This window comes from Salmo salar, chromosome 23 (genome assembly GCF_965601325.2).
Source record: "Salmo salar chromosome 23, fSalSal1, whole genome shotgun sequence".
NCBI lineage: Eukaryota > Metazoa > Chordata > Actinopteri > Salmoniformes > Salmonidae > Salmo > Salmo salar.
Genome location: NC_138313.1, coordinates 16,111,029 through 16,136,278, shown reverse-complemented (window position 1 = coordinate 16,136,278; position 25,250 = coordinate 16,111,029). Strand labels below are relative to the sequence as shown.

The 25,250-nt window shown below is 42.7% G+C and overlaps 1 protein-coding gene across 9 annotated transcripts in view; it reads left to right on the top strand.

Moving 5' to 3' along the window:
• The window catches only part of LOC106584184 (CMP-N-acetylneuraminate-beta-1,4-galactoside alpha-2,3-sialyltransferase), a 100,324-nt gene that overhangs the window by 61,118 nt on the left and 13,956 nt on the right, over window positions 1-25,250 (top strand). For all 9 annotated transcript variants that reach the window (XM_014169171.3, XM_014169168.3, XM_045705914.2 and 6 more), the window contains 2 exons: window positions 15,850-15,996; window positions 20,209-20,355. In XM_014169171.3, the coding sequence (XP_014024646.1) occupies window positions 15,850-15,996; window positions 20,209-20,355 (294 nt within the window). The remainder of the gene's footprint in view (window positions 1-15,849; window positions 15,997-20,208; window positions 20,356-25,250) is intronic.

Sequence of the window (25,250 nt, the reverse complement as noted above, 5' to 3'; positions counted from 1 at the left end):
GGCCTGATTTACGCATTCTCCTCTGAACAGTTGATGTTGAGATGTGTCTGTTACTTGAATTCTGAAGCATGTATTTGGGCTGCAATTTCTGAGCCTGGTAACTCCAATGAACTTATCCTCTGCAGCAGAGTTAACTCTGGGTCTTCTTTTACTGTGGCGGTCCTGATGAGAGCCAGTTTCATCATAGTGCTTGATAGTTTTGCGACTGCACTTGAAGAAACTTTCAAAGTTCTTGACATTTTCACTCTCCACTGAGTTTTTAAACTACACTAGGGAGCGCGATATGTTTTAATGTGCCAATAAATCAGCACAATCTACTTTTTTGTTTTTTCAAATTGCCAGCATCTTAAAGCAAAAATTGGGATCATGTATACTCTGCTAATGACCATACACATTTTTTTATGAATTTAGCGAACTTGGAATTTGTGGTAAGTGCATGCTGGCCGCCATCTTTATGCACCTCCGCTTTTGAACACTTACGGGAGATTCTGGAGCGGACCCTGAGACATTGTTCTCCACCACCATCAACAAAACACCAAATCATGGAATTTCTCATAGAAGAATGGTGTCGCATTCCTCTAATAGAGTTCCAGACACTTGTAGAATCTATGTGAAGGTGCATTAAAGCTGTTCTGGCCCATGGTGGCCCAATGTCGTATTAATACACTTTATGTTGGTGTTTCATTATTTTGTCACTTACCTGTTTATAACCATCTTTACCACACTGTTTACCTCAATTGGATAATACTAGATAATAGTAGCCTTATAATCTGACTTTGGAACTCCGCACTTGTTGTGACTGGAGAATTCATATTTATCTCATTATACCATTTGTACCATTATACCATACTGAATTGTATGAAGAATATGTATGTATTTTTTTGGGCCGCCTCAGTCCAAACAATGTAAGAAACAAAATACATTTTTGGGATGGAAAACCGTTTTCAGTGTAAACTTAAACGACCAAAACAGATATACAACATGTAGAAAGATAATGTATCTAGATATTTTTATCACCAAAATAAAAGGTAAACAGTCTGGGAGAAATGAAAATTCCCAAAACAATGAATTTAGCAGTATGTATTTTGTTATTATGTTTGAGCAAAAGAACACAGCCTTAGCCATGGCAAATGCATAAAATTGCAGGAAATTTGTGTTAAAACTGCAACATTTTCTCTCAGCTCCATGGCAGAATATGTAGAAACGCAGGAAATTTGCTTTAAATCTGGAACATTTTCTCTACACCGCCAAGATAGGAGCCTCTGAAATGTTCTCTAAAATTCAGCCATGCCAATTGGCCGACGACTTCCATTGCCATGCCCCCTTCCACACCCACTAGCTAAGCCACTTTTTGATCCAGAAGAAACCCTGGAATACACTTTCAAGTTTGAGGGAGAGTTTATTTTCCTGGTACCACTCCACCAGGGCCCTCACCTCCTCCCTGTAGGCTGTCTCATCATTGTTGGTAATCAAGCCTACCACTGTTGTGTCATCTGCAAACTTGATGATTGAGTTGGAGACGTGCGTAGCCATGCAGTCATGAGTGAACAGGGAGTACAGGAGGGGGCTGAGCACACGCCCATGTTGGGCTCCCTGTTGAGGATCAGTGTAGGGGTGGTGTTGTTGCCTACCTTCACCACCTGGGGTCGGCCTGTCAGGAAATCCAGGACCTAGTTTCACAGGGCAGGGTTCAGACCCAGGGCCCCGAGCTTAGTGATTAGCTTGGAGGGAACTATGGTGTTGAAGGCTGAACTGTAGTCGATGAACAACATTCTTACATAGGTGTTCCTCTTGTCCAGATGGGATAGAGCAGTGTGCAATGCGATGGTGATTGTGTCATCCGTGGATCTGTTGGGGCAGTATGCCAATTGTAGTGTGTTTAGCGTGTCGGGTAAGGTGGAGGTGATATGTTCCTAACTACCCTCACAAGCACTTCATGATGACAGAAGTGAGTTCTACAGGGCGATAGTCATTTAGTTCAGTTAACTTCGCTTTCTTGGGTTCAGAAACAATGGTGGACATCTTGAAGCAAGTGGGGACACAGAATGGGATTGGGAGGTGTCATTGCCCTTGTGGAATTTCTCTGTCTTCATTTAAGGGGTATAACTCTAATCCCTGCTTGTAAATTATTGTGAATGTAATAATAACCATACAGTACATTTTAATCCATAGTTTCAGAGCAGCATTCCAATGTTGCTTTTTAGTATAGAGGGCTATGACATTTTAAGGTTGCTTTGTAGAGGGCTGTGACTGACATGGTTTTGGTCTCTGAGAAGAAAAATGTCTAGCTCTGGTTACAGTCACTGTGGTCATTCCTTTATGGTTGAATGGGAATAGAACACATACAACACATTCCTACTTTTAAAATAACAGCATACCTTATTCTCCCTTCCTCTCTTCATTCTCCAATCTTTACAGAAGGATGGGTCAGAGTCAAATCGTATAGTATTGTATCTGATGTAGGCATAAATTGCATGGATATGAACATCTATAGGGGCTCCAGAGACAGACTCCCTCCTGTCCTTGTCGATGCTCTGATCACTTAGAGCAGGAGGTGGGTCAGGGTGTGTGGGGTTCAGAGGGTTTGGGGGGCCAGGGTTGGAGGCTGACAGGCTATGGGATTCAGGGGTCTGATGCACATCAGAGAGCAACAGTATCTCAGATCTGGGCTCACCTGGCCTGCCCAATGCCCATAGACAGACGATGGGTGGATGGATGGATGGATGGATGGATGGATGGATGGATGGATGGATGGATGGATGGATGGATGGATGGATGGATGGATGGATGGATAGATGGATGGATGGATGGATGGATGGATGGATGGATGGATGGATGGATGGATGGATGGATGGATGGATGGATGGATGGATGGATGGATGGATGGATGGATGGATGGATGGATGGATGGATGGATGGATGGATGATAGGCATATCACCGGGGTGGTCCTGTGAGTCTGGATCACTATTCACACAGTGACAGACAGACAGGTGGGTATTTGTATTTATTGTTGGATCCCCTACTCTTCCTGGGGTGCAGACACATTAGGCATATCATACAATAAAATAAAACAGTATATCATTACACCAATACATACAGTGCATTCGGAAAGTATTCAAACCCATTGACTTTTTCAACATTTTGTTACATTACATCCTTATTGTAAAATGTATTAAATTGTTTTTTTCCCCTCATCAGTCTACACGCAATATCCCATAATGACAAAGCGAAAACAGGTTTTTAGGTATGTTTGCAAATGTATAAAAAAAAATAAAAAAAAAACCTTATTTACATAAGTATTCAGACCCTTTGCTATGAGACTCGAAATTTATCTCAGGTGCATCCTGTTTCCATTGATCATCCTTGAGAAGTTTCTACAACTTGATTGGAGTCAAATCAAACTTTATTTGTCAAATGCGCCGAATACAACATGTGTAGATCTTACCGGGAAATGCTTACTTACAAGCCCTTAACCAACAGTGGAGTTCAAGAAAGAGTTTAAAAAATATTTACCAAATAAACTAAAGTAAAAAAGAACAAAAAGTAACAATAAAATAACAATAACGAGGCTACATACAGAGGGTACCGGTACCGAGTCAATGTGTGTGGGTACAGGTTAGTTGAGGTAATTTGAACATATAGGTAGGGGTGAAGTGACTATGCATAGATAATAAACAGTGAGTAGCAGCAGTGTAATAAACAAATGGGGGTGGTGTCAATGTAAATAGTCCAGTGGCCATTTTATTTATTTAGTCTTGTGGTTTGGGGTTAGAAGCTGTTAACCTCTTGGGGCTAGGTGGGACGCTAGCGTGCCACCCGTGGTGCACTCCATCAACAGCAGGTGCATTTCAAGAGCGGCAAATTTGAATCCAAATAAATGTCAAAATTCAAATTTTTCAAAAATACAACTATTTTACACCATTTGAAAGATAAACATCTCCTTAATCTAACCACGTTTTACGATTTCAAAAAGGTTTTACGGCGAAAGCATACATTTAGAGTATGTTAGGACAGTACATTTACAAGAGTTGTGTGTAATGTTTTGTCAAGTCAAAGACAGGGTCACCAAAACCATAAAACCAGCTAAAATGATGCACTAACCTTTTACAATCTCCATCAGATGACAATCCTAGGACATTATGTTAGACAATGCATGCATTTTTAGTTCTATCAAGTTCATATTTATATCCAAAAACAGCGTTTTACTATGGCATTGATGTTGAGGAAATCGTTTCCCTCCAATAACCGGCAGTCAAGTCAGCGTCACAAATTAAATAATTAAAATTAGAAAACATTGGTAAAATATTATATTGTCATTTAAAGAATTATAGATTTACATCTCTTGAACTCAATCAACTTGCCAGATTTAAAAATAACCTTACTGGGAAATCACACTTTGCAATAATCTGAGCACTGCGCCCAGAAAAATACGCGTTGCGATACAGACTAGACGTCATGTTGGGGAGATCTAAAATCGAAAATACTATGTAAATAATCCATTACCTTTGATTCTCTTCATCAGATGTCACTTCCAGGTATCACAGGTCCATAACGAATGTAGTTTTGTTCAAAAAAGCTCATCATTTATGTCCAAAAATCTCCGTCTCGTTAGCACATGATGTAAGCCAGCCGGACTTCTCGTCATGAACGAGGGGAAAAAATATATTTCCGTTCGTTAAAACATGTCAAACGTTGTATAGCATAAATCATTAGGGCCTTTTTTAACCAGAACATGAATAATATTCAAGGTGGACGAATGCATACTCTTTTATAACGTATTGGAACGAGGGTACCCAACATGAACACGCGCGCCAGGTGTCTAATGGGACATCATCGTTCCATGGCTCTTGTTCGGTCAGATCTCCCTCCAGAAGACTCAAAACACTTTGTAAAGGCTGGTGACATCTAGTGGAAGCAATAGGAAGTGCCAAAATATTCCTAAGCCCCTGTGTTTTTCAATGGGATAGGTTTAAAGTCAATACAACACATCAGGTATCCACTTCCTGTCAGAAAATGTCTCAGGGTTTTGCCTGCCAAATGAGTTCTGTTATACTCACAGACACCATTCAAACAGTTTTAGAAACTTTAGAGTGTTTTCTATCCATATATAATAAGTATATGCATATTCTAGTTACTGGGTAGGATTAGTAACCAGATTAAATCGGGTACATTTTTTTTATCCAGACGTGCAAATGCTGCCCCCTAGACCCAACAGGTTAAGGAGCCTTTTGGTCCTAGACTTGGCGCTCCGATACCGCCAATTTTTTGGGCTTTCCTCTGACACCACCTAGTATAAAGGTCCTGGATGGCAGGAAGCTTTGCCCCAGTGATGTACTGGGCCGTATGCACTACCCTCTGTAGTGCCTTACGGTCAGATGCAGAACAGTTGCCATACCAGGCGGTGATGCAACCAGTCAGGATGCTCTCGATGGTGCAGCTGTACAACATTTTGAGGATCTGAGGACCCATGCCACATCTTTTCAGTCTTCTGAGGTGGCAAAGGTGTTGTCGTGCCCTCTTCACGACTGTTTTGGTGTGTTTGGACCTTGATAGTTTGTTGGTGATGTGGACACCAAGGAACTTGAAACTCTCGACCCGCTCCACTACAGCCCCATCGATGTTGATGGGGGCCTGTTCGGCCCGCCTTTTCCTGTAGTCCACTATCAGCTCCTTTGTCTTGCTCACATTGAAGGAGAGGTTGTTGTCCTGGCACCACACTGCCAGGTCTCTGACCTCCTCCCCATAGGATTTCTCATTGTTGTCGGTGATCAGGCCTACTACTGTTGTGTCGTCAGCAAAGTTAATGATGGTGTGGGAGTCGTGTTTGGCCACTCAGTCGTGGGTGAACAGGGAGTACAGGAGGGGACTAAGTACACACCCCTGAGGGGCCCCAGTGTTGAGGATCAGCGTGGCAGATGTGTCGTTGCCTACCCTTACCAACTGGGGATGGCCCGTCAGGTCCAGGATCCAGTTGCAGAGAGAGGTGTTTAGTCCCAGGGTCCTTAGCTTAGTGATGAGCTTCGTGGGCACTATGGTGTTGAACGTTGAGCGGTAGTCAATGAACAGCATTCTCACATAGGTGTTCCTTTTGTCCAGGTGGGAAAGGGCAGTGTAGAGTGCGATTGAGATTGCGTCATCAGTGGATCTGTTGGGGCAGTATGCGAATTGGAGTGGGTTTAGGGTATCCAGGAGGATGCTGTTGATGTGAGCAATGACCAGCCTTTCAAAGCACTTCATGGCTACCGACATGAGTGCTACGGGGCGGTAATCATTTCGGCAGGTTACCTTCGCTTCCTTGGGGACAGGGAATACGGTGGTCTGCTTGAAACATGTAGGTATTACAGACTCGGTCAGGGAGAGGTGGAAAATGTAAGTGAAGACATTTGCCAGTTGGTCCGTGCATACTTTGAGTACACGTAATCTGGTAATCCGTCTGGCCCCGCGGCTTTGTGAATGTTGACCTGTTTAAAGGTCTTGCTCACATCGTCTACCGAGAGCGTTATCACACAGTCGTCCAGAACAGTTGGTGCTCTCGTGCATGCTTCAGTGTTGTTTGCCTCGAAGCGAGCATAAAAGGCATTTAGCTCGTCTGGTAGGCTCGCGTCACTGGGAAGCTCACATCTGGCTTTCCCTTTGTATTCTGTAATAGTTTTCAAGCCCTGCCACATCCGATTCAATCTTAATCCTGTGTTGACGCTTTGCTTGTTTGATGGTTTGTCTGAGGGCATAGTGGGATTTCTCATAAGCATCTGGATTAGTGTCCCGCTCCTTGAAAGCGGCAGCTCTAGCATTTAGCTTGACGCGGTTGTTGCCTGTAATCCATGGCTTATGGTTGGGATATGTACATACAGTCACTGTGGGGATGACGTTGGTTGTGCACTTATTGATGAAGCCAATGACTGAGGTGGTATACTCCTCAATGCCATTGGATGAATAGTTTTTGCTTGTAAGCAGCATTCAGGAGGATAGAATTATGGTCAGATTTGCCAAATGGAGGGTGGGGAAGAGCTTTGTATCCATCTCTGTGTTTGGAGTAAAGGTGGTCTAGAGTTTTTTTCCCATGCTGGTAGAAATGAGGTAAAACGGTTTTAAGTTTGCCTTCATTAAAGTCCCCGGCCACTAGGAGCGCCGCTTCTGGATGAGCATTTTCTTGTTTGCTTATGGTCTTATAGAGTTGGTTGAGTGCGGTCTTAGTGCCAACATCGGTTTGTGGAGGTAAATAGACAGTTACGAATAATATAGATGAGAACTTTCTTGGTAGATAGTGTGGACTACAGCTTATCATAAGGTACTCTACCTCAGGCGAGCAATACCTCGAGACTTCTTTAATATTAGAGATCGCGCACCAGCTGTTATTGACAATTAGACACACACCCCCACCCCTCGTCTTACCAGACGTAACTTCTCTGTTCTGCCGGTGCATGGAAAATCCCGCCAGCTCCATTTTATCTGTGTCGTTGTTCAGCCATGACTCGGTGAAACATAAGATTTTACAGTTTTTAATGTCCTGTTGGTAGGATAATCTTGATCGTAGCTAGTCAATTTTATCTTCCAATGATTGCACGTTGGCCAATAGAACGTATGGCAGTGGGAGTTCACTCGCTCGCCTACGAATTCTCAGAAGGCAGCCCGACCTCCGCCCCCTTTTTCTCTGTATTTTCTTCACTGAAATGACGGAGATTTCAGTCTGTTCCCGGGAAAGCACTGTATCCTTCTCATCAGGCTTGTCGGACTCATTAAAGGAAAAAGCTTCTTCCAGTTCAAGGTGAGTAATCGCTGTTCTGATATCCAGAAGTCCTTTTCGGTCATAAAAGACTGTAGCAGCAACATTATGTACAAAATAAGTAAAGAAATATGTGACAAACAACGCAACAAAAACTAACAAAATAGCAGTCAGTTAGGAGCACGTAAAACATCAACCATCTTCTCCGGCACCATTTTTGTTCTGACTGTGATTAGAGCGATGTTGATTGCTTTTGCCGATCACTCATCATCTTCAACCATCAGTGAGTCGATGGCTTGAACAGTCTTGCTGGAAATAGAATACAATGTAAAAATGTGCAGCATACAGTAAAGACCAGCAGTTGATTTATTTAAGCATTATTTTTAGCATTATTAGGCCTGGAGTTATTTTAAGAATACAAAATAAGCCATGTACCCTTGATGGGCTATCAGCAGGTGTCACGACTTCCGCCGAAGTTGGTGCTTCTCCTTGTTCAGGCGGCGTTCGGCGGTCATCGTCACCGGCTTTCTAGCTGCCACCGATCCATGTTTCTTTGTCGATTTGTTATGTCTTGATTGTTCACACCTGGTTCCCATTTTGTTATGATTACTTCCCTATTTAAACCCTCTGGTCATCGTGATGTTTTGTGCGTTATTGTTTTACTGTTGGTACTGTTCGTTGTGTTTGTAGTTCTTGTTTTTCCTGCGTGGATTTTGTATGCAGAATTTTTATTTGAGTAAATGACTTATGTTTTACTCAGTTCGGTGTCCTGCGATTGACTCCTTTTCCTCATCACCTATACACGGACACTCGTCAACAAATGATTGGAAAACGGATGGAGATAGTCGTCCTTTAGGATCGGGTATTATAAGGGAGGTCACGGTTCCACTGTGTATGAGAACGCAGGGGGATCATAAGGAGAGAATTAGTCTTTTCCCGATTGATTCTCCTGCGTTTCCAGTGGTATTGGGATTTCCCTGGTTGGCTAATCATGACCCTACTATCTCATGGCAACAGAAGGCTCTTACAGGATGGTTGCATCAGTGTTCAGGGAGATGTATCGGTGTTTCCATAGGTGCAACTACGGTGGAGAGTCCAAACCAGGTCTCCACCATGCACATCCCCTCTGAATATGCCGATTTGGCTCTCGTCTTCTGTAAAAAGAAGGCGTCCCAATTACCACCCCATCGACGGGGGGACTGTGCGAAAAATCTCTTGGCAGACACTGCACTTCCCAGGAGTCACGTGTATCCTCTGTCACAGGAGGAGACGGTGGCTATGGAAACATATGTCACCGAATCTCTGGGACAGGGATACATTCAACCTTCCATTTCACCTGCCTCCTCGAGTTTCTTTTTTGTGAAGAAAAAAGATGGAGGTTTGCGCCCGTGCATTGACTATAGGGGTCTTAATCAGATTACTGTGAAGTATAGTTACCCTCTGCCTCTTATAGCCAGTGTAACTGAGTCATTGCATGGGGCGCGTTTCTTCACCAAATTGGATCTCAGGAGCGCTTACAACCTGGTGCGTATCCGGAAAGGGGATGAATGGAAGACATTTAGTACTACCTCTGGGCACTATGAGTACCTGGTCATGCCATACGGGTTGATGAATGCTCCATCCGTTTTCCAATCATTTGTTGACGAGATCTTCAGGGACCTGTATGGGCAGGGAGTAGTGGTATATATAGATGACATTCTAATATACTCCACTACTCGCGCCGAGCATGTGGCTATGGTGCGCAAGGTGCTTGGTAGACTGCTGGAGCATGACCTGTATGTGAAGGCTGAAAAATGTTTGTTCTTCCAACAGTCCGTCTCCTTTCTAGGGTATCGTCTGTCAGAGTCAGGGGTGGAGATGGAGAATGACCGCATTTTAGCCGTGCGTAATTGGCCGACTCCAACCACGGTTAAGGAGGTGCAGCGGTTCTTAGGGTTTGCCAACTACTACCAGAGCTTTATCCGGGGCTTTGGGCAGGTAGCGGCTCCCATTACCTCACTGCTTAAAGGGGGACCGGTGCAGCTGCAGTGGTCAGCTGGGGCAGACAGGGCTTTTAATCAACTGAAGGCTCTGTTTACTTTGGTTCCTGGGTTGGCTCATCCTGATCCCTCCTTACAGTTCATAGTAGAGGTGGACGCGTCCGAGGCTGGGATAGGAGCTGTGCTGTTTCAGCGCTCTGGTACGCCACCGAAACTCCGTCCTTGTGCGTTCTTCTCAAACAAGCTCAGCCCGACGGAGAGAAACTATGATGTGGGGGATCGGGAGTCGTTGGTTGTAGTTGGAGCTCTGAAAGCGTGGAGGCATTGGCTTGAGGGGGCTAAACACCCTTTTCTCATTTGGACTGACCACCGCAATCTGGAGTACATCCAGGCGGCGAGGAGAATGAATCCTCGCCAGGCAAGGTGGGCCATGTTTTTCACCCGTTTTGTGTTTACTCTATCCTACCGACCAGGTTCCCAGAACGCTAAGGCAGACGCACTGTCTCGCATGTATGACACAGAGGAACGAGCCATGGATCCCACTCCCATAATCCCGGCTTCTTGCCTGGTGGCACCGGTGGTATGGGAGGTTGACGCAGACATCGAACGGGCGTTACGTGCGGAACCCACTCCTGCCCAGTTGGACGTAAGTACGTTCCCCTTGATGTTCGTGATCGATTGATCTGTTGGGCTCATACGTCACCTTCCTCTGGTCATCCTGGCATCGATCGGACAGTGCGCTGTCTTAGTGGGAAGTACTGGTGGCCCACTTTAGCTAAGGACGTGAGGGTGTATGTTTCCTCCTGCTCGGTGTGCGCTCAGTGTAAGGCACCTAGACATCTGCCCAGAGGGATTTTACAACCCCTACCCGTTCCACAACGACCATGGTCACATCTGTCGGTGGTACTGTCACGACTTCTGCCGAAGTTGGTGCCTCTCCTTGTTCGTTCGGCGGTCATCGTCGGTCACCGGCTTTCTAGCTGCCACCGATCCATGTTTCTTTGTCGATTGGTTATGTCTTGATTGTTCACACCTGGTTCCCATTTTTATGATTACTTCCCTATTTAAACCCTCTGGTCATCGTGATGTTTTGTGCGTTATTGTTTTACTGTTGGCATTGTTCGTTGTGTTTGTAGTTCTTGTTTTCCCTGCGTGGATTTTGTATGCAGAATTTTTATTTGAGTAAATGACTTATGTTTTACTCAGTTCGGTGTCCTGCGATTGACTCCTTTTCCTCATCACCTATACACTGACACTGACAGCAGGACAATAGACTCTTACCGAGTCCACCAAATGCATTTTTTCGAACGTCGTCTGGATGGATCCATAACGAATTACTATGGGAATAAATATCACTGAATGACAAAAATATTGGAATAAAGTAGGCTAATGAAGGCAACAAAATGTTGCTTACTGGAACACCCAAAGTCATCCAATTGTTATAATAGGATTTGAAGCAATAGCCTACCCGCGTGTGGTCAACTATTTCAGCACCATTTCGAGCTGCTCTGAGACAAGCAAGCGAACTTAATAAACATGTGCATTTTAAAACAGTTTTTTTGAATGAATTCAATAATATATTTGTACCACTGTAGATGCGTGCGGTCAGTAAGAGTTGAGTCCTATTGTAAAGTGTAGCCTGAAGGCCAAATTGGGCAAACTTGCAATGTATTCGATGCTTTAGCACTCTAAAACCTGATTTGCCCCAACCAAAAAATGCATCAACCCCTACAAATATAATCATTCATTATTAACCCTGCATTATAATTGTATAAAAGCCCCTTAGATATTAATTTAGAATTTAATTAGGTCTACTACTGTACAATGACATTTTATTGATCTGCCAGAATTTTCATTTAGAGATTCCGGTAAACTCTTTGATGTTTCCTTTTATGTGTCCTACCAATTACTATTGGATTATTCACCATGACAAATGTATTTCTTAGTTAGGTTGGCTTTTGTGGAGATCAGACAGTTTTCATCTGATATTTGTTTTTGACCAAATGTAAGCCAGAACAAATACTTATTTCACTTTTATAATATTCTTGTTGCTATTGTTATATGTAAATACAATATTCTCTTGAGAGGAATTATGGGGTGTTATTTTTGCCTATTCTCATTGTCCTGTTGGTTTTTCAGACTGCTCAGTAGCCTAATACACATATGCATTTTGAAATATATATATTTTTAAATTGAATTCAATAACATATTTCTACCATGGTAGATGCTGTGTTTTTGGTTGATGGCCAATATTAAAAACAGTCAAATGCATTTGTGAATTCTTTCACTTTATTGTTTAATTATGTAAGGCTCCTTTGTCTTCTCTGTGCTGGAGTTCTTTTAAGAATAAAGTAGGCTAATGAAGACAACAAATTGTTGCTGACTGGAACACCCAAAGTCATCCAATTGTTATAGTAGGATTTGAAGCAATAGCCTACCCGCGTGTGGTCAACTATTTCAGCACCGTTTCGTGCTGCTTAGAGACAAGCTTGAGGACTGGTCTTGATAGATTTTTATTTTCACAGAATCTCCGTTTGGGTATTGGTTAGCCTACAATTAGGGTGTGGAAATGTTAGGATTATTTTGCTCTTAGTAGCCTACTCCTGACCGGTCATGTTGTACAGCGACATATTTTCCTAATAGAAACCCTGAGGGTTTCGTTTTTACATTTTTCTTGGAATAGAAACAACATAATATTAATCAAATTAAGCTACATTTCTTAAAATCAATCCCATATACTATGTTCTTACAAAAAAGGTTTTAAATTATCTAGTACAGCCAATATTAAAAACTGTCAAATGCTTCTCAAATATGCCCTCTGGTGGTCAAACTAGCATTAATGGCAACAATGGCTGACACTTAAATAAGGTGCCATAGAATTATGCGGCAGTCCGCAAGCTGTGCTGCAGTACGACGCAACTTTTAAAAGAAGAACCGCTGTATAAGCACGAATGTTCCAAAATGCAATCAATTAGCGGGAAAACACTATTCTCAAAAGTAATCGCAAATGCTATTATGCAAATAATGCTTTATTATTAGGCTCTACGCCAGTTGTAAAGCAGATGAATGTGCTTAATCTTAAATTATTTGGCCACTTTAGTTGTGATACAAAACTTATCAAAACATATAGGCCTATATGCGAGTGCGAGTATGATTTGAATTCACAGCAAAAAGGCATGCGTTGTTTCTTGCCTTAAGCTGGGCATCATACACAAGTGATAATTTATCATTCACAAGTTATAGGCTAATATTGTCACCCATTAGACTATTCTTGATTTAATATTGTCTTTACATATACTAAATAATATATGTGTGAAATTTGTTTTGATTTAGAATAGATCATTATCCTGCAACTGTCTCGAAACAGGGACGGGGACGGGGACGGGGGGGGAATTGTAATCTATGCAAATAGCGAATTGAGGACACTTTTCCCGTGGTTAATTTTTATGATAGCCAGGAAGGCTATACTGCTGTTGTAAAGAGAAGCAAAGTGTTTAATATCAAGAAAGTATGCCTAGCCTATAGAAAGCTGATGGGTCCCTCCTCTTTTTAACAGAGGCCATCAAAACTCAGTTTTCTCACGGAATTGCATAGGCTATAGAAATGTTGCTCAACATGATTTGATTTTTGATCACATTTGCATTGATGTCAGAGTGGTTAGAGGGACAATAGAATGCTGAGTACCAGGCAGTTAGCAAGTTTGGTAGGCTACTAATGACCATCAGGAGCATTAGAGTTAGGAGAAGCCTAGTTACGGTGACTAAACGGTCCCGTGGAATTTAACTGAGGTCATGACTAGTGACTGCCGGTGTGGCGGTAATATGGTCACCGTAACAGCCCTATCTGTGGATCTGTAGGGTCGGTATGCAAATTGTATTTCATCAAGGAAGTTGGGTAAGGTGGAGGTGTGATCTGATTTGCTGAAGGGTGGAGCAGGCAAGGGTCTTGTAGCCTTCCCAGAAGGGAGAGTAACAATGTGTAGCACAGGAGATGTGTTGGTAGATTTTATTTGCCTCAGATTTCCTTTATTAAAGTCCCCAGCTACAATAAATGCAGCCTCAGGATATGCGGTTTCCAGTTTGCACAAAGTCCAGTGTAGTTCCTTGTGAGCCATCGCGGTGTCGGCTTAGGGGAGAAATATACAGGGTAGTGACAATATCCAAAGAAAATTGTCTTGGGAGTTAATGTTGTCGGCATTTGATGGTGAGATATTCCAGATCGGGAGAACAAAAGGACTTGATTTCCTGTACATTACCACAATCACACCATGAGTTGTTAATCATGAGACATACCTCCCACCTTAGTTTTTTCCAAAGAGTTCTTTCCTCCTGTCAGCGCGATGTAAAGAGAACTTTGTTGGCTGTGTGGATGGGGACAATATATACGGAGAGAGCCTTGATTCCGTAAAACAGAGTATGTTCCAGTCCCTTATGTCTCTTTGAAAGGAGATCCTAGCCCTGAGCTCATCTACTTTATTTTCCAGGGACTGAATATTTTAGCGAGTAATATACTCGGAAGCGGTGGATGGTTTGCTCGCAGCCTGACTAGAACCCGAGCTCTCCTCCCTCTGGTGGAGCATCTGGGATGAATGGGGCTGCCTCGGGAAATCCAAACAAAAGATCCAGCTCTGTGGTGGTAAATAAACAGCCACGAAAAGTATAGCTGAGAACTCTCTAGGCAAGTAGTGTGGCCTGCAATTTATCACAATATACTCTACTTCAGGCGAGCACAGACCCCCCCCCCCCACCCCTCTCGTCTTACCGGAGTGTGCTGTTCTATCCTGCCGGTGCAGTGTATATCCCGCTAGCTGAATATCCATGTTGTCATTCAGCCACGATTCTGTGAAACATTGGATATTACAGTTTTTGATGTCCCGTTGGTAGGATATTCGTGATCGTACCTCGTCTAGTTTATTGTCCAATGATTGCACGTTGGCGAGTAATATTGACGGTAACGGCAGCTTTCCTACTCGCCTTCTGCGGGTCCAGACGAGGCATCCTGCTCTTCGTCCTCTGCGTCGCTTCCTTTTGCGAATAATTGTGATGTCTGCCCTGTGGGGTGTTTGGAGAATATCGTGTGAGTCCTGCTTGTTGTTGTTGAAAAAATCTTTGTCTAATCCGAGGTGAGTGATCGCTGTCCTGATATCCAGAAGCTCTTTTGTGCCGTAAGATATGGTTGCAGAAACATTATGTACAAAATAATTGACAAATATCGCGAAGAAAAACTCATAGTAGCACAATTGGTTAAGAGACCGTAAAACGGCGGCCATCTCCTCCGGCGCCATCTTGTGTAATAGATGGCAATAGTAGGTGTCATCTTCCATCACTTTTCACCCTCCGAACAACCTGTTGAAACCTGAGACCATATGTTTTTGGTTTCCCTAGGGTGGGGGGGGACTGTGTCCCTGGGCCTGGCTTTATGTGTCCCTTGCCGTGATGTTGTTGCCCCATCAGAATCAGAAAGGCCCTTTATTCAGAACCGGTCTGACAGAGAGGTGGGTTGTGTCTGGGCTTGTCCTGGGCACACAGCCAAACCACCTCAAAGCCACTTGGCCATATTTTAGTCACTATTTATTTGGAAATATCAAAGGAATCACTGGTTTATTTGTACAGGTGACGTGTGTTAAAATTCACTGACCAACTGCTAAGCATCAGCTCTCACTTTGCCAGTTTCTCAGCTGAAGAGAAGAATGAATGACTAATCATGAGGCAGAAGAACATGAGAAGCAGACCTTGGTTCAAATATGAAACTGAAATAATTTCAAATACATCATCTGTGTTTGATTATGCTTGGCTGATTTAATTAACCAATAGAATAGTCTCAAAATGTAAAATCCTGCCCATCTGGCATTCCAAGCAGGCTAAAGCAAAAGCTCAAAGTATTTGAAATTATTTAAATTAGTATTTGAACCCAGGTCTGATGAGAAGAGATGTTGAGGTGCTCTGGATTGGCTGAGCTCCCTTGTAATTGATGGTCAGGTCTAAAAGCTGGATGACTTGTGCTGTTGGAGACCACCAACAGAGAGACATTACATTGTTAAAGCAAGTGGTAAATCTATTACTGATGTCTTAATTTGTTATTACCATTTTTAATGCTATTATTCAAATTAACCTCTCTCTCTCTCTCACTCTCACTCTCTCACGTAGCGTAATACAGATGGGTTCTGGAAGTCTGTGGCCCGTCATGTTCCCAGGGAGCCCAGTGAGATGAGGATCCTCAACCCTTACTTCATCCAGGAGGCTGCCTTCAGGTTCATTGGCCTGCCACACAACAAGGGACAGATGGGGAGAGGGGTGAGAGACGGGGAAACTAACTGATCGAAACATAATGCCATCAAACACAGGAATCAGGCTCTGGTTTTATACAGCTAACAACTAGTCATTTACATAAATAGCCTACAGAATATGTGTTATCAGGATACTCAAGGTAGTTAAATTACATTCTAAGAAATGAAATATAAAGAAAAAACCCTCAGCTGTTTCACACATAAGCATGCGTTAATGGCTGGGCTGGGCTGCACTGGTTCATGTTCTCTCCTTGTCTGTGTGCCTGGTCCTATCAGGACAGGTCAGCCCTGACACACAGCAGACCAGGTCAGCCCTAACATACTACCCTAACACACTGTAGACACACAGCAGACCCTCCAGGTGCCCGATAGTAGTAGCTTTTAGTAACATCCTCGTAACGTCCACACTTAGTAGAGAGATGCGGTTGAGAGCCACGGTGGGAGCAAGGACTTGGGAAGCATGGACCTGGGCTGGAGATGTGGAGGCTAGAGTTGGTTCGCCCTTCTTATCAATCAGTAGCTTTGCCTTTGCCGTAGCTGCTAAAGAAGATGCGCTTCCCTGTTGCAACATCCACACCTATAGAGGCATGGCTCCGAGCCATGGAGGGAGCAAGGACTGTAGGCTGGACAGAGGTGGTTGGCTCTGTCAGTGAGTGCGGACACCTTCAGCACCACAGATAAACCTACAGCAACTGCTCCCTCAGACACCAGCAGCCAGCTGATAAATTCACTTTGTCCTACCTGGGCGTCCAGCTATCTTTAATAGGATTTCAGGCCGAACAGAGAGAGAGAGCAAAAAAGGGAGAGAGAGCGAGATGTTGGGGGGGGCACTGTTTCCCACCACCAGTAACTCTGTTAAAACCTGTTATGGACAGGAGTTCCGCTAGTGGAACCCCTCGCCAACAGCCAATGTAATAGCAGGGCGCGAAATACAAAACAGCAAGAATCTCATAATTCAATTTTCTCAAACATACAACTATTATACACCATTTTGAAAATAATCTTCTCGTTAATCCAACCACATTGTCCGATTTCAAAAAGGCTTTACGGCGAAAGCATAACATTAGATTATGTTAGGACATCAACTTGACAAGAAAAACCATACAGCCATTTTCCAAGCAAGGAGAGGCATCACAAAAACCAGAAATACAGCTAAAATGAATCACTAACCTTTGACGATCTTCATCAGATGACACTCCCAGGACTCAATGTTACACAATACATATATGTTTTGTTCGATAAAGTTCATATTTATATCCAAAAACCCATTTTACATTGGCGCGTGATATTCAGAAAATGTATTGCCTCCCAAAACTTCCGGTGAATGAGCACATCAATTTACAAAAATACTCATCATAAACGTTGATAAACTTTACAACAGTTATTGAAAGAATTATAGATACACTTCTCCTTAATGCAACCGCTGTGTCAGATTTCAAAATAGCTTTACGGCGAAAGCACATTGTTCAATATTCTGAGTACAGAGCTCAGCCATCAAAGCAAGCTATACAGTTACCCGCCAAGTTCTGGAGTCAACTAAACTCAGAAATAGTGTTATAGATCTTCACTTACCTTTGCTGATCTTCATCTGAATGCACTCCCAGGACTCCCACAAGAAATGTTATTTTTGTTCGGCAAACTCCATATTTATGTACAAATACCTCCTTTTGTTCGAGCGTTCTGATCACTATCCAAAGGCAAATTGCGCGAGCGCAAAACCAGAGACAAAAAGTCAAAATGTTCCATTACCGTTCGTAGAAACATGTCAAACGATGTTTACAATCAATCCTTAGGGTATTTTTAACATAAATATTCGATAATATTCCAACCGGACAATAGTGTATTCATTACAGAGGAAAAAGAAGGAGCTGCGCGCCTGGGTGCCTGCGCAGTAAACAACTCCTTGGTCTCAGGCAGTCCACTGGTTGACTGGGCTCTTATTCTCTGCCCAGTAACAGTAGAAGTATGAAACAAGGTTCTAAAGACTGTTGACATCTAGTGGAAGCCTTAGGAAGTGCAATATGACCCCACAGACACTGTAGTTTGGATAGGGATTAGATAGAAAAACTGCTAGTCTCAGATTTCCCACTTCCTGGTTGGATTTTTCTCAGGTTTTTGCCTGCCATATGAGTTCTGTTATACTCACAGACATCATTCAAACAGTTTTAGAAACTTCAGAGTGTTTTCTATCCAAATCTACTAATAATATGCAAATATTTGACTCTGGGCCCGAGTAGCAGGCAGTTTACTCTGGGCATGCTTTTCATCCGAATGTGAAAATACTGCCCCCTATCCCTAACAGGTTTAACAAAATATATTGACATAGTTTCCTCAATCAAATCAAGTTTTATTGGTCGCATACACATATTTTGCAGATGTTATCGCGGGTTTAGTGAAATGCTTATGTTCCTAGCTCCAACAGTTCAATAATACCTAACAATACAAACAATACATGCAAATCCCAAAAATAAAAAGAAAGGAATTAAGAACGAGCAATACTCAATATAAATATACACTGAATGTACAAAACATTAGGAACACCTTCCTAATATTGTGTTGCACCCCATTTTACCCTCAGAACAGCCTCGATTTGTCAAAGGCATGGACTGCAAGGCATCAAAATCGTTCCACAGGGATGCTGGCCCATGTTGACTCCAATGCCTCCAACAGTTGTGTCTAGTTTGGCTGGATGTCCTTTGGGTGGTGGACCATTCTTGATTCACACGGGAAACTGTTGAGCGTGAAAAACTCAGCAGCATTGCAGTTCTTGACACACTCAAACTGGTGCCCCTGGTCCCTACCACCATACCCCGTTCAAAGGCACTTAAATATTTTGTCTTGCCCATTCACCCTCTGAATGGCACACATGCACAATCCATGTCTCAATTGTCTCAAGGCTTAAAAAACCTTCTTTAACCTGTTTCTTCCCCTTCATCTAAACTGAAATGGATTTAACAGGTGACATCAATAAGCTTTCACCTAGATTCAACGCTTAAATGTGTTACTCACATCAGCCACGTAGAACAAGCGCTCAGTCTCTACTTGCGACTCCACTTTGTCTCTGTAGTGACGATTTGCCGAAGGGAGGGAGGGGGCGGGCCTTGTAGCCGTCCCAGAAGGGGGAGTAGCAATGGTCAAGAATTCTTAATGAGCGAGTGGCGCAGGCGATGTGTTGATAAAATTTAAGTAGCGTTTTCCTCAGATTTGTTTTATTAAAGTCCCCAGCTACATTAAATGCGGCCTTGAGATATGCGGTTTCCAGTTTGCACAAAGTCCAGTGTAGTTCCTTGAGTGCAGTCGCGGTGTTGGCTTAAGGGGGAATATAGATGGCCGTGATGATGACCGAAAATTATTCTCTCGGGAGGTAATGTGGTTGCCATTTGATAGTGAGGTATTCCAGATTGGGAGAACAAAAGGACTTGAGTTCCTGTACGTTACCACAATCACACGAGTAGTTAATCATGAAACATACACCTCTGACTTTATTTTTCCCAGAGAGTTCTTTCTTACTGTTCAAGGGATGTTACGGAGAACCCAGATGGCTGTATGGATGGGGACAGTATATCCGGAGAGAGCCATGATTCCGTGAAACAGATGATGTTACTGCCCCTGATGTCTCTCTGGAAGGAGATCCTCGTCCTGAGCTTGTCTACTTTATTGTCCATGGGCTAAACATTAGTGAGTAATATACTTGGAGGCTGTGGATGGTATGCAAATTAAAGCCCAATCCGTATTCCTCTTCTGCTTCGAGGGCGTCTTGGAGCAGCCCCTGTGATGAGTGGAAATGTCTTGGGAGGTACGAACAAAGGCGCCAATTCAGGAAAGTCTAATTCATGGTTTAAATTATGGTGAGTGACCGGGCAATCTAATATCCAAAAGTTATCCAAAAGTTATTTTCGGCTGTAGGTAATAATGCAAGAAATGTTCTGAGCAAATAATGTAAGAAATAACACACAAAAAAACGAAATACTGCAAAGTTGGCTCGGAGCTAGGAACTGGACGACCATGTCTGTCGGCGCCATCTTTTCAAATCTTGACTCAGCTGTGACTAAAGTCTTTCAAATAGTTCCATTACTTCTGTTTTGGTAACCTTTTTTAAAACATTTTTACATTTCTTCTTTGTTACCCCATGTGCTATTAAACTCCAGTAGTTCTAGTAGTCTACTTTACTCACTGTCCTGTTTCAGGGAACATTTGTCTTCTCTTCTGTGTTTTCCAGAATATTCCGACACTGGGGACTGTTGCCATAACAATGGCCCTCCATAACTGTGATGAGGTAGCTGTGGCTGGATTTGGTTATGACATGAGTACCCCCCACGCCCCCCTACACTACTACGAGAAGATCAGGATGGCGGCCATCAAACAGGTACAAGTGACCTGACACTGACAACAGCCATTTGCCCCGTCTACGTATTCTCTGTCGACCCCTTAAAGGGTCACAGGGGGCCTTGACACACAAACACACTCATGCACACTTACATACATCATGGAAACATGAAAATAAATATGTCATCTATTTTGTATACAATGCATTCATCTGACCATGAGGTCACACTGACCTACTGTATAGCAGAAGGTTTGTTAAGATTTCTAGCAGTCCTGTTGAAATAATGGAAGCTGAAAGAGTGGCATGTGTTATATATGTTGTCAGTCTGATAGTTAACTATGGATGATGGTTGTGTCATCCTTACCCAGCAACTCACCTCTCAACTACATGTTCACACGCACACAGTCCACACAGCATCAAAGTGAGAAGAACTGATGGCTTAGTTTGGTGCCAATGTCAAAATAGCTTCATTAAGAAAAACATTTATAAATGTCTTGTTAAACAAGAGGGAAATTTACAGACAAACTGACCTGAATATTTGAACCATAATTGGCACCGTAATTGTAAACTATTTCCAATTAAACCTGAGTTATTCTTTCTAGAGACTTTACTGTGTAGTGAACAGGTGTCTGGTGTATGTTTGGCTATATCTAGAAAGCCTCAGATCTGCTTTTCATGCACTCACTCAACCTGCGTAACAAATGGCACCCTATTCCCTATAGTGCCTATATAGTGCACTACATTTGACCAGGGTCCATTGGGAATTGGCTGCCATTTAGGACGCAGGTGTTAGTCTCCTAAGTTAGGTTATGAAAGCCAGGGTTAGGTTAGCCTCGTCGCAAACCAGGCTTCCCTAGTACAGGAAGCCTGGGGAAGTTTCATGGAAGAAATCAGCTAAAGATGGGTGGGAATCCAGTGTAAATCAGTGACGCCTCACAACAAGTCAAACCCATCAAATGCCTTGCTTGGCGGAACTCGAAAGGTGCTCCCCAGATTAGTGCTGTATGAGCAAAAGTGCATGTTTTTAACAAACAAGCATTGGTGACAAACGTTCTAGAACATTTGCAGCATGCTGGTTTTCACAGCATTTCACTGTCATTCAAGATGAGCTAAAGCTGCAGCAAGAGGGGAGAAATGGTCTCAAATGCTGGCCATATAAATGTAATTTGGACATTTCTGGAGTGAAATTTGGCTGTGCAGGCTAGCATGAGGGACAAGATGTAGCTAGCTACAATGAGTTTTGTTTTGAGAAAAGTCAGCTAACCTTGTAAGGTATAACTAGCTAGCTACCGTTAGCTACTAGCTAGTTTAATTTCTCTCACCATTATAACAACACTTTAATAAAAACAGCATATTATTGACCTAAAAGCTTAGCTGTGATTAGTATCTAGCTTATACAGGGTGATATGCCACATAGAGCAACCCTGTACTGTATATCTCCCTCAAACTCAACTCTGGTCCTTTTTTTCATTGTTCCCCTCTAATGAGGGACTGATTTAGACCTGGAACACCAGGTGGATGCAATTAATTACAAGGTAGAACAGAAAACCAGCAGGCCCCGGACCTCGTAGTGTAAGAGTTGAATATCCTTGGTCTATCTGCTATGGAAACAACTATTTCCTTTTTGCAAGCAACATTGCTGAAATTAATAAAATGAACCTCATAATATGTTACCTGTAATGCTCATCTCCTGTAGCCTAATTGTTGTTATCTTCTTTTCATACTGTACCTAAATTACAAGGGTTGAATTTCACTAGACAATTTCATATGTCAGGACTTAACAGGAATGTACAGAATCTGGTATATGGTTTGCCTCATATACATTGTCTACTGGTATCATTTTAAATTGAGCTCAATATAGCTCAACATGTAAACAATGTGTGAGTTTAGCTGTTCTCTGAGTGCTACAGGCATATGGCTGCATTGGCTATGCATGCCATATGATAAATGGCAAAATGGATTCAGATATGCTGAGACAGATTGACAATCAAATAAAACAGATCGTACAACTAGACAAAAAGGAAATGTTCATTTGTGAATACAACACAGAAACAGACACATTAGAGACAGAACCCCTTCACCTCTTTATTACAGGATTGTGATATATGATTAACCAACATTGACACTAGTTCATTTTGAATATTAGTAACAAAAAATTGTAAAAGTTTAAAGGTGCAATATGCAGAAATCACTCCGCCATTTTCTGGATGCTAAAATTCTAATTTCAGTTTGTGACAAAACAAGCTATATATAGTGAAGAGAATTGTACCCCATAAACTGCTGTGAAATATCCTTTCAATAACCAAAAATATTGTATTTTCAGCTGTTTGAAGCTGGTGTACAAAACCAAAAGTAAAAGACTCAAATACAAAACCAATGAACGGGAAGCATAGAAATTGTGCACCTAGAATACATCTACCGCTTCTTTAAGTCACATTTCTATGTGAATTTGGTCGGGTCGACCAGAAAGTTACATATTGCAGCTTTAAACGCTTCTCTTCAAAGAATCAACTCTTCATCACTACAAAATGTACAAATAACTTAACTAATATTTAAAGATTAGACATCTAGGTATAAACAACAATAAATAATTGAGTAATAACAAGTAGGCTATTATTACTAAAGCATAATTTCAGGTGAACAAAAAAAAAATGCACACCAACGGTGGCAAACCTTGCTCCACTGGTCCCTGATCTACTGGGTGAGCAGACTTCTGTTTCAACCCAGCAATAGCACACTTGATTATCACCTCATTAGAGTTGAATCCGGTGTGTTATTGCTGGGCTGATGCACACCCAGCAGATCTCCAGCAGGGTTGACCTGCTCCAGTTGTAATAGGTTGATATATTGTAAGTAATATAACATATAGAATGTGTATAACATGCTAATATAGGTACTGTGGGCCTACACCTATAACTCATGGCATATAGGTAGGCCTATCTACAGTATGTTAGCAAATGTTGCATACAAAAATAATGCTGGTATACGCAGTTGCTTTATGAGAAGATGTTAAAGTTCATAGTTAGCCATTATTGTGTAAACGGAAGATGAAAAGTACCAGCGGCCTAGTTTTGGCCCCAAGGGAGAGCAGGTCTGCCGGAGCCATGGCCCAGTGAGAGACGGGTGCCGGCCTGCGTAGATGGAAACAGAAAAGTCTGAGCCTTTTGAGTAAAACACTGGGATAAATCCTGTATGAAAATCTGTCTCTTGGGACATTCATTGGTACCCCTCTCTTCATCTGCAAACACAGGTTTTCATTGATTTACATATCTGAGGACAGAAAACATCACAAAGAAATAGGCTTCATTATACTCAAATTAGACAGCACTGAATATTATGTTGCTATTATCTCTCTGTCTTTCCCTCTAGGGAATGGAACATTAGAATCTTTACATAATGGCCTCCCAGAAAGTTACCTATCCGATCCAGTAGCCTACACTCTCCCTTTACTGACAGCTGGAGCTGGAATTTCATCCTCTTCCTAGTCAAATAAAATGTTATTGGTCACGTACATATATTTTTCCGATGTTATCGTGGGTGTACCGAAATGCTTATGTTCATAGCTATCAATATAATACAATACACGCAAACCCAATTATTTTATATAAAGGAATTAAGAAATGTAGTAATATTAGAATGAGCAATGTCAGAGTCAGGAATGGAAATATATCTATATAATTGTGTCTATAGACATCATGGACAGCATATGAATAGAAAAGGTGTGTACAGCAGTAATTATATAGGATGAGCCTTGACTAGAATACAGTATATACATATGAAGTATATGTAAAACAGTATGTAAACATTATTAAAGTTTTCAATGACTACAGTATGTACATAGGGCAGCAGTTTCTAAGGTGCAGGGTTAAGTACCGGTTGGTAGCAGGCTTGTTCAGGGCAGGCTACTGGGCGGAGGCCAGCTAGTGGTGACAAGCTGAGTCGGGCCACGGCCTGTAGATGTTCTGGAGGGCAGGCAGTGTGCCCTCAGTGATGCGTTGGGCTGACCACCCTCTGGAGAGCCCTACTGTTGCGAATGGTGCAGTTGCCGTACCAGGCGTTGATACAGTCCAACAGGATGCATTCAGTGGTGCATCTGTAGAAGGGGCCAAGCCAAATTTCTTCAGCTTCCTGAGGTTAAAGAGTGAGGTTGAACATGGATGGACCATGTCAGGTTGTCAGTGATGTACACGGCAAGGAACTTTTAACCTTTTAACTTTTACGTTTTTTAACCCTCTCCATTGCGGCCCCGTCGATGTGGGCGTGCTCCCTCTGCTGCCTCCTGAATTCCACGATCAGCTCCTTTGTTTTGTTGACATTTACATTTTAGTCATTTAGCAGACACTCTTATCCAGAGTGACTTACAGTAGTGAATGCATACATTTCATAAAAAAAAAATTTCTGTGCTGGTCCCCCGTGGGAATCGAACCCACAACCCTGGCGTTGCAAACACCATGCTCTACCAACTGAGCTACAGGGAAGGCTAAGGGAGAGATTATTTTCCTGGCACCACTCCGCTAGGGCCCTCACCTCCTCTCTGTAGGCGATCTCGTCATTGTTGGTAATCAGGACTACCACTGATGTGTCGTCTGCAAACTTGATACTTGACTTGGAGACGTGCGTGGCCACGCAGTCATGGATGAACAGGGAGTATAGGACGGGGCTGATCACGCACCTTTGTGGGGTCCCCGTGTTGAGGATCAACGTAGTGAAGATGTTGTTGCCTACCTTCCCCACCTGGGGTCGGCCCGTCAGGAAGTCCAGGACCTAGTTGCACAGGGTGGGGTTCAGACCCAGGGTCCGGAGGTTAGTGATCAGCTTGGAGGGCACTATGGTGTTGAAGGCTGAGCTGTAGTCGATTAACAGCAATCTTACATATGTATTCCTCTTTTTCAGATGTGATAGGGCAGTGCCATGGCGATTGCGTCATCCGTGGA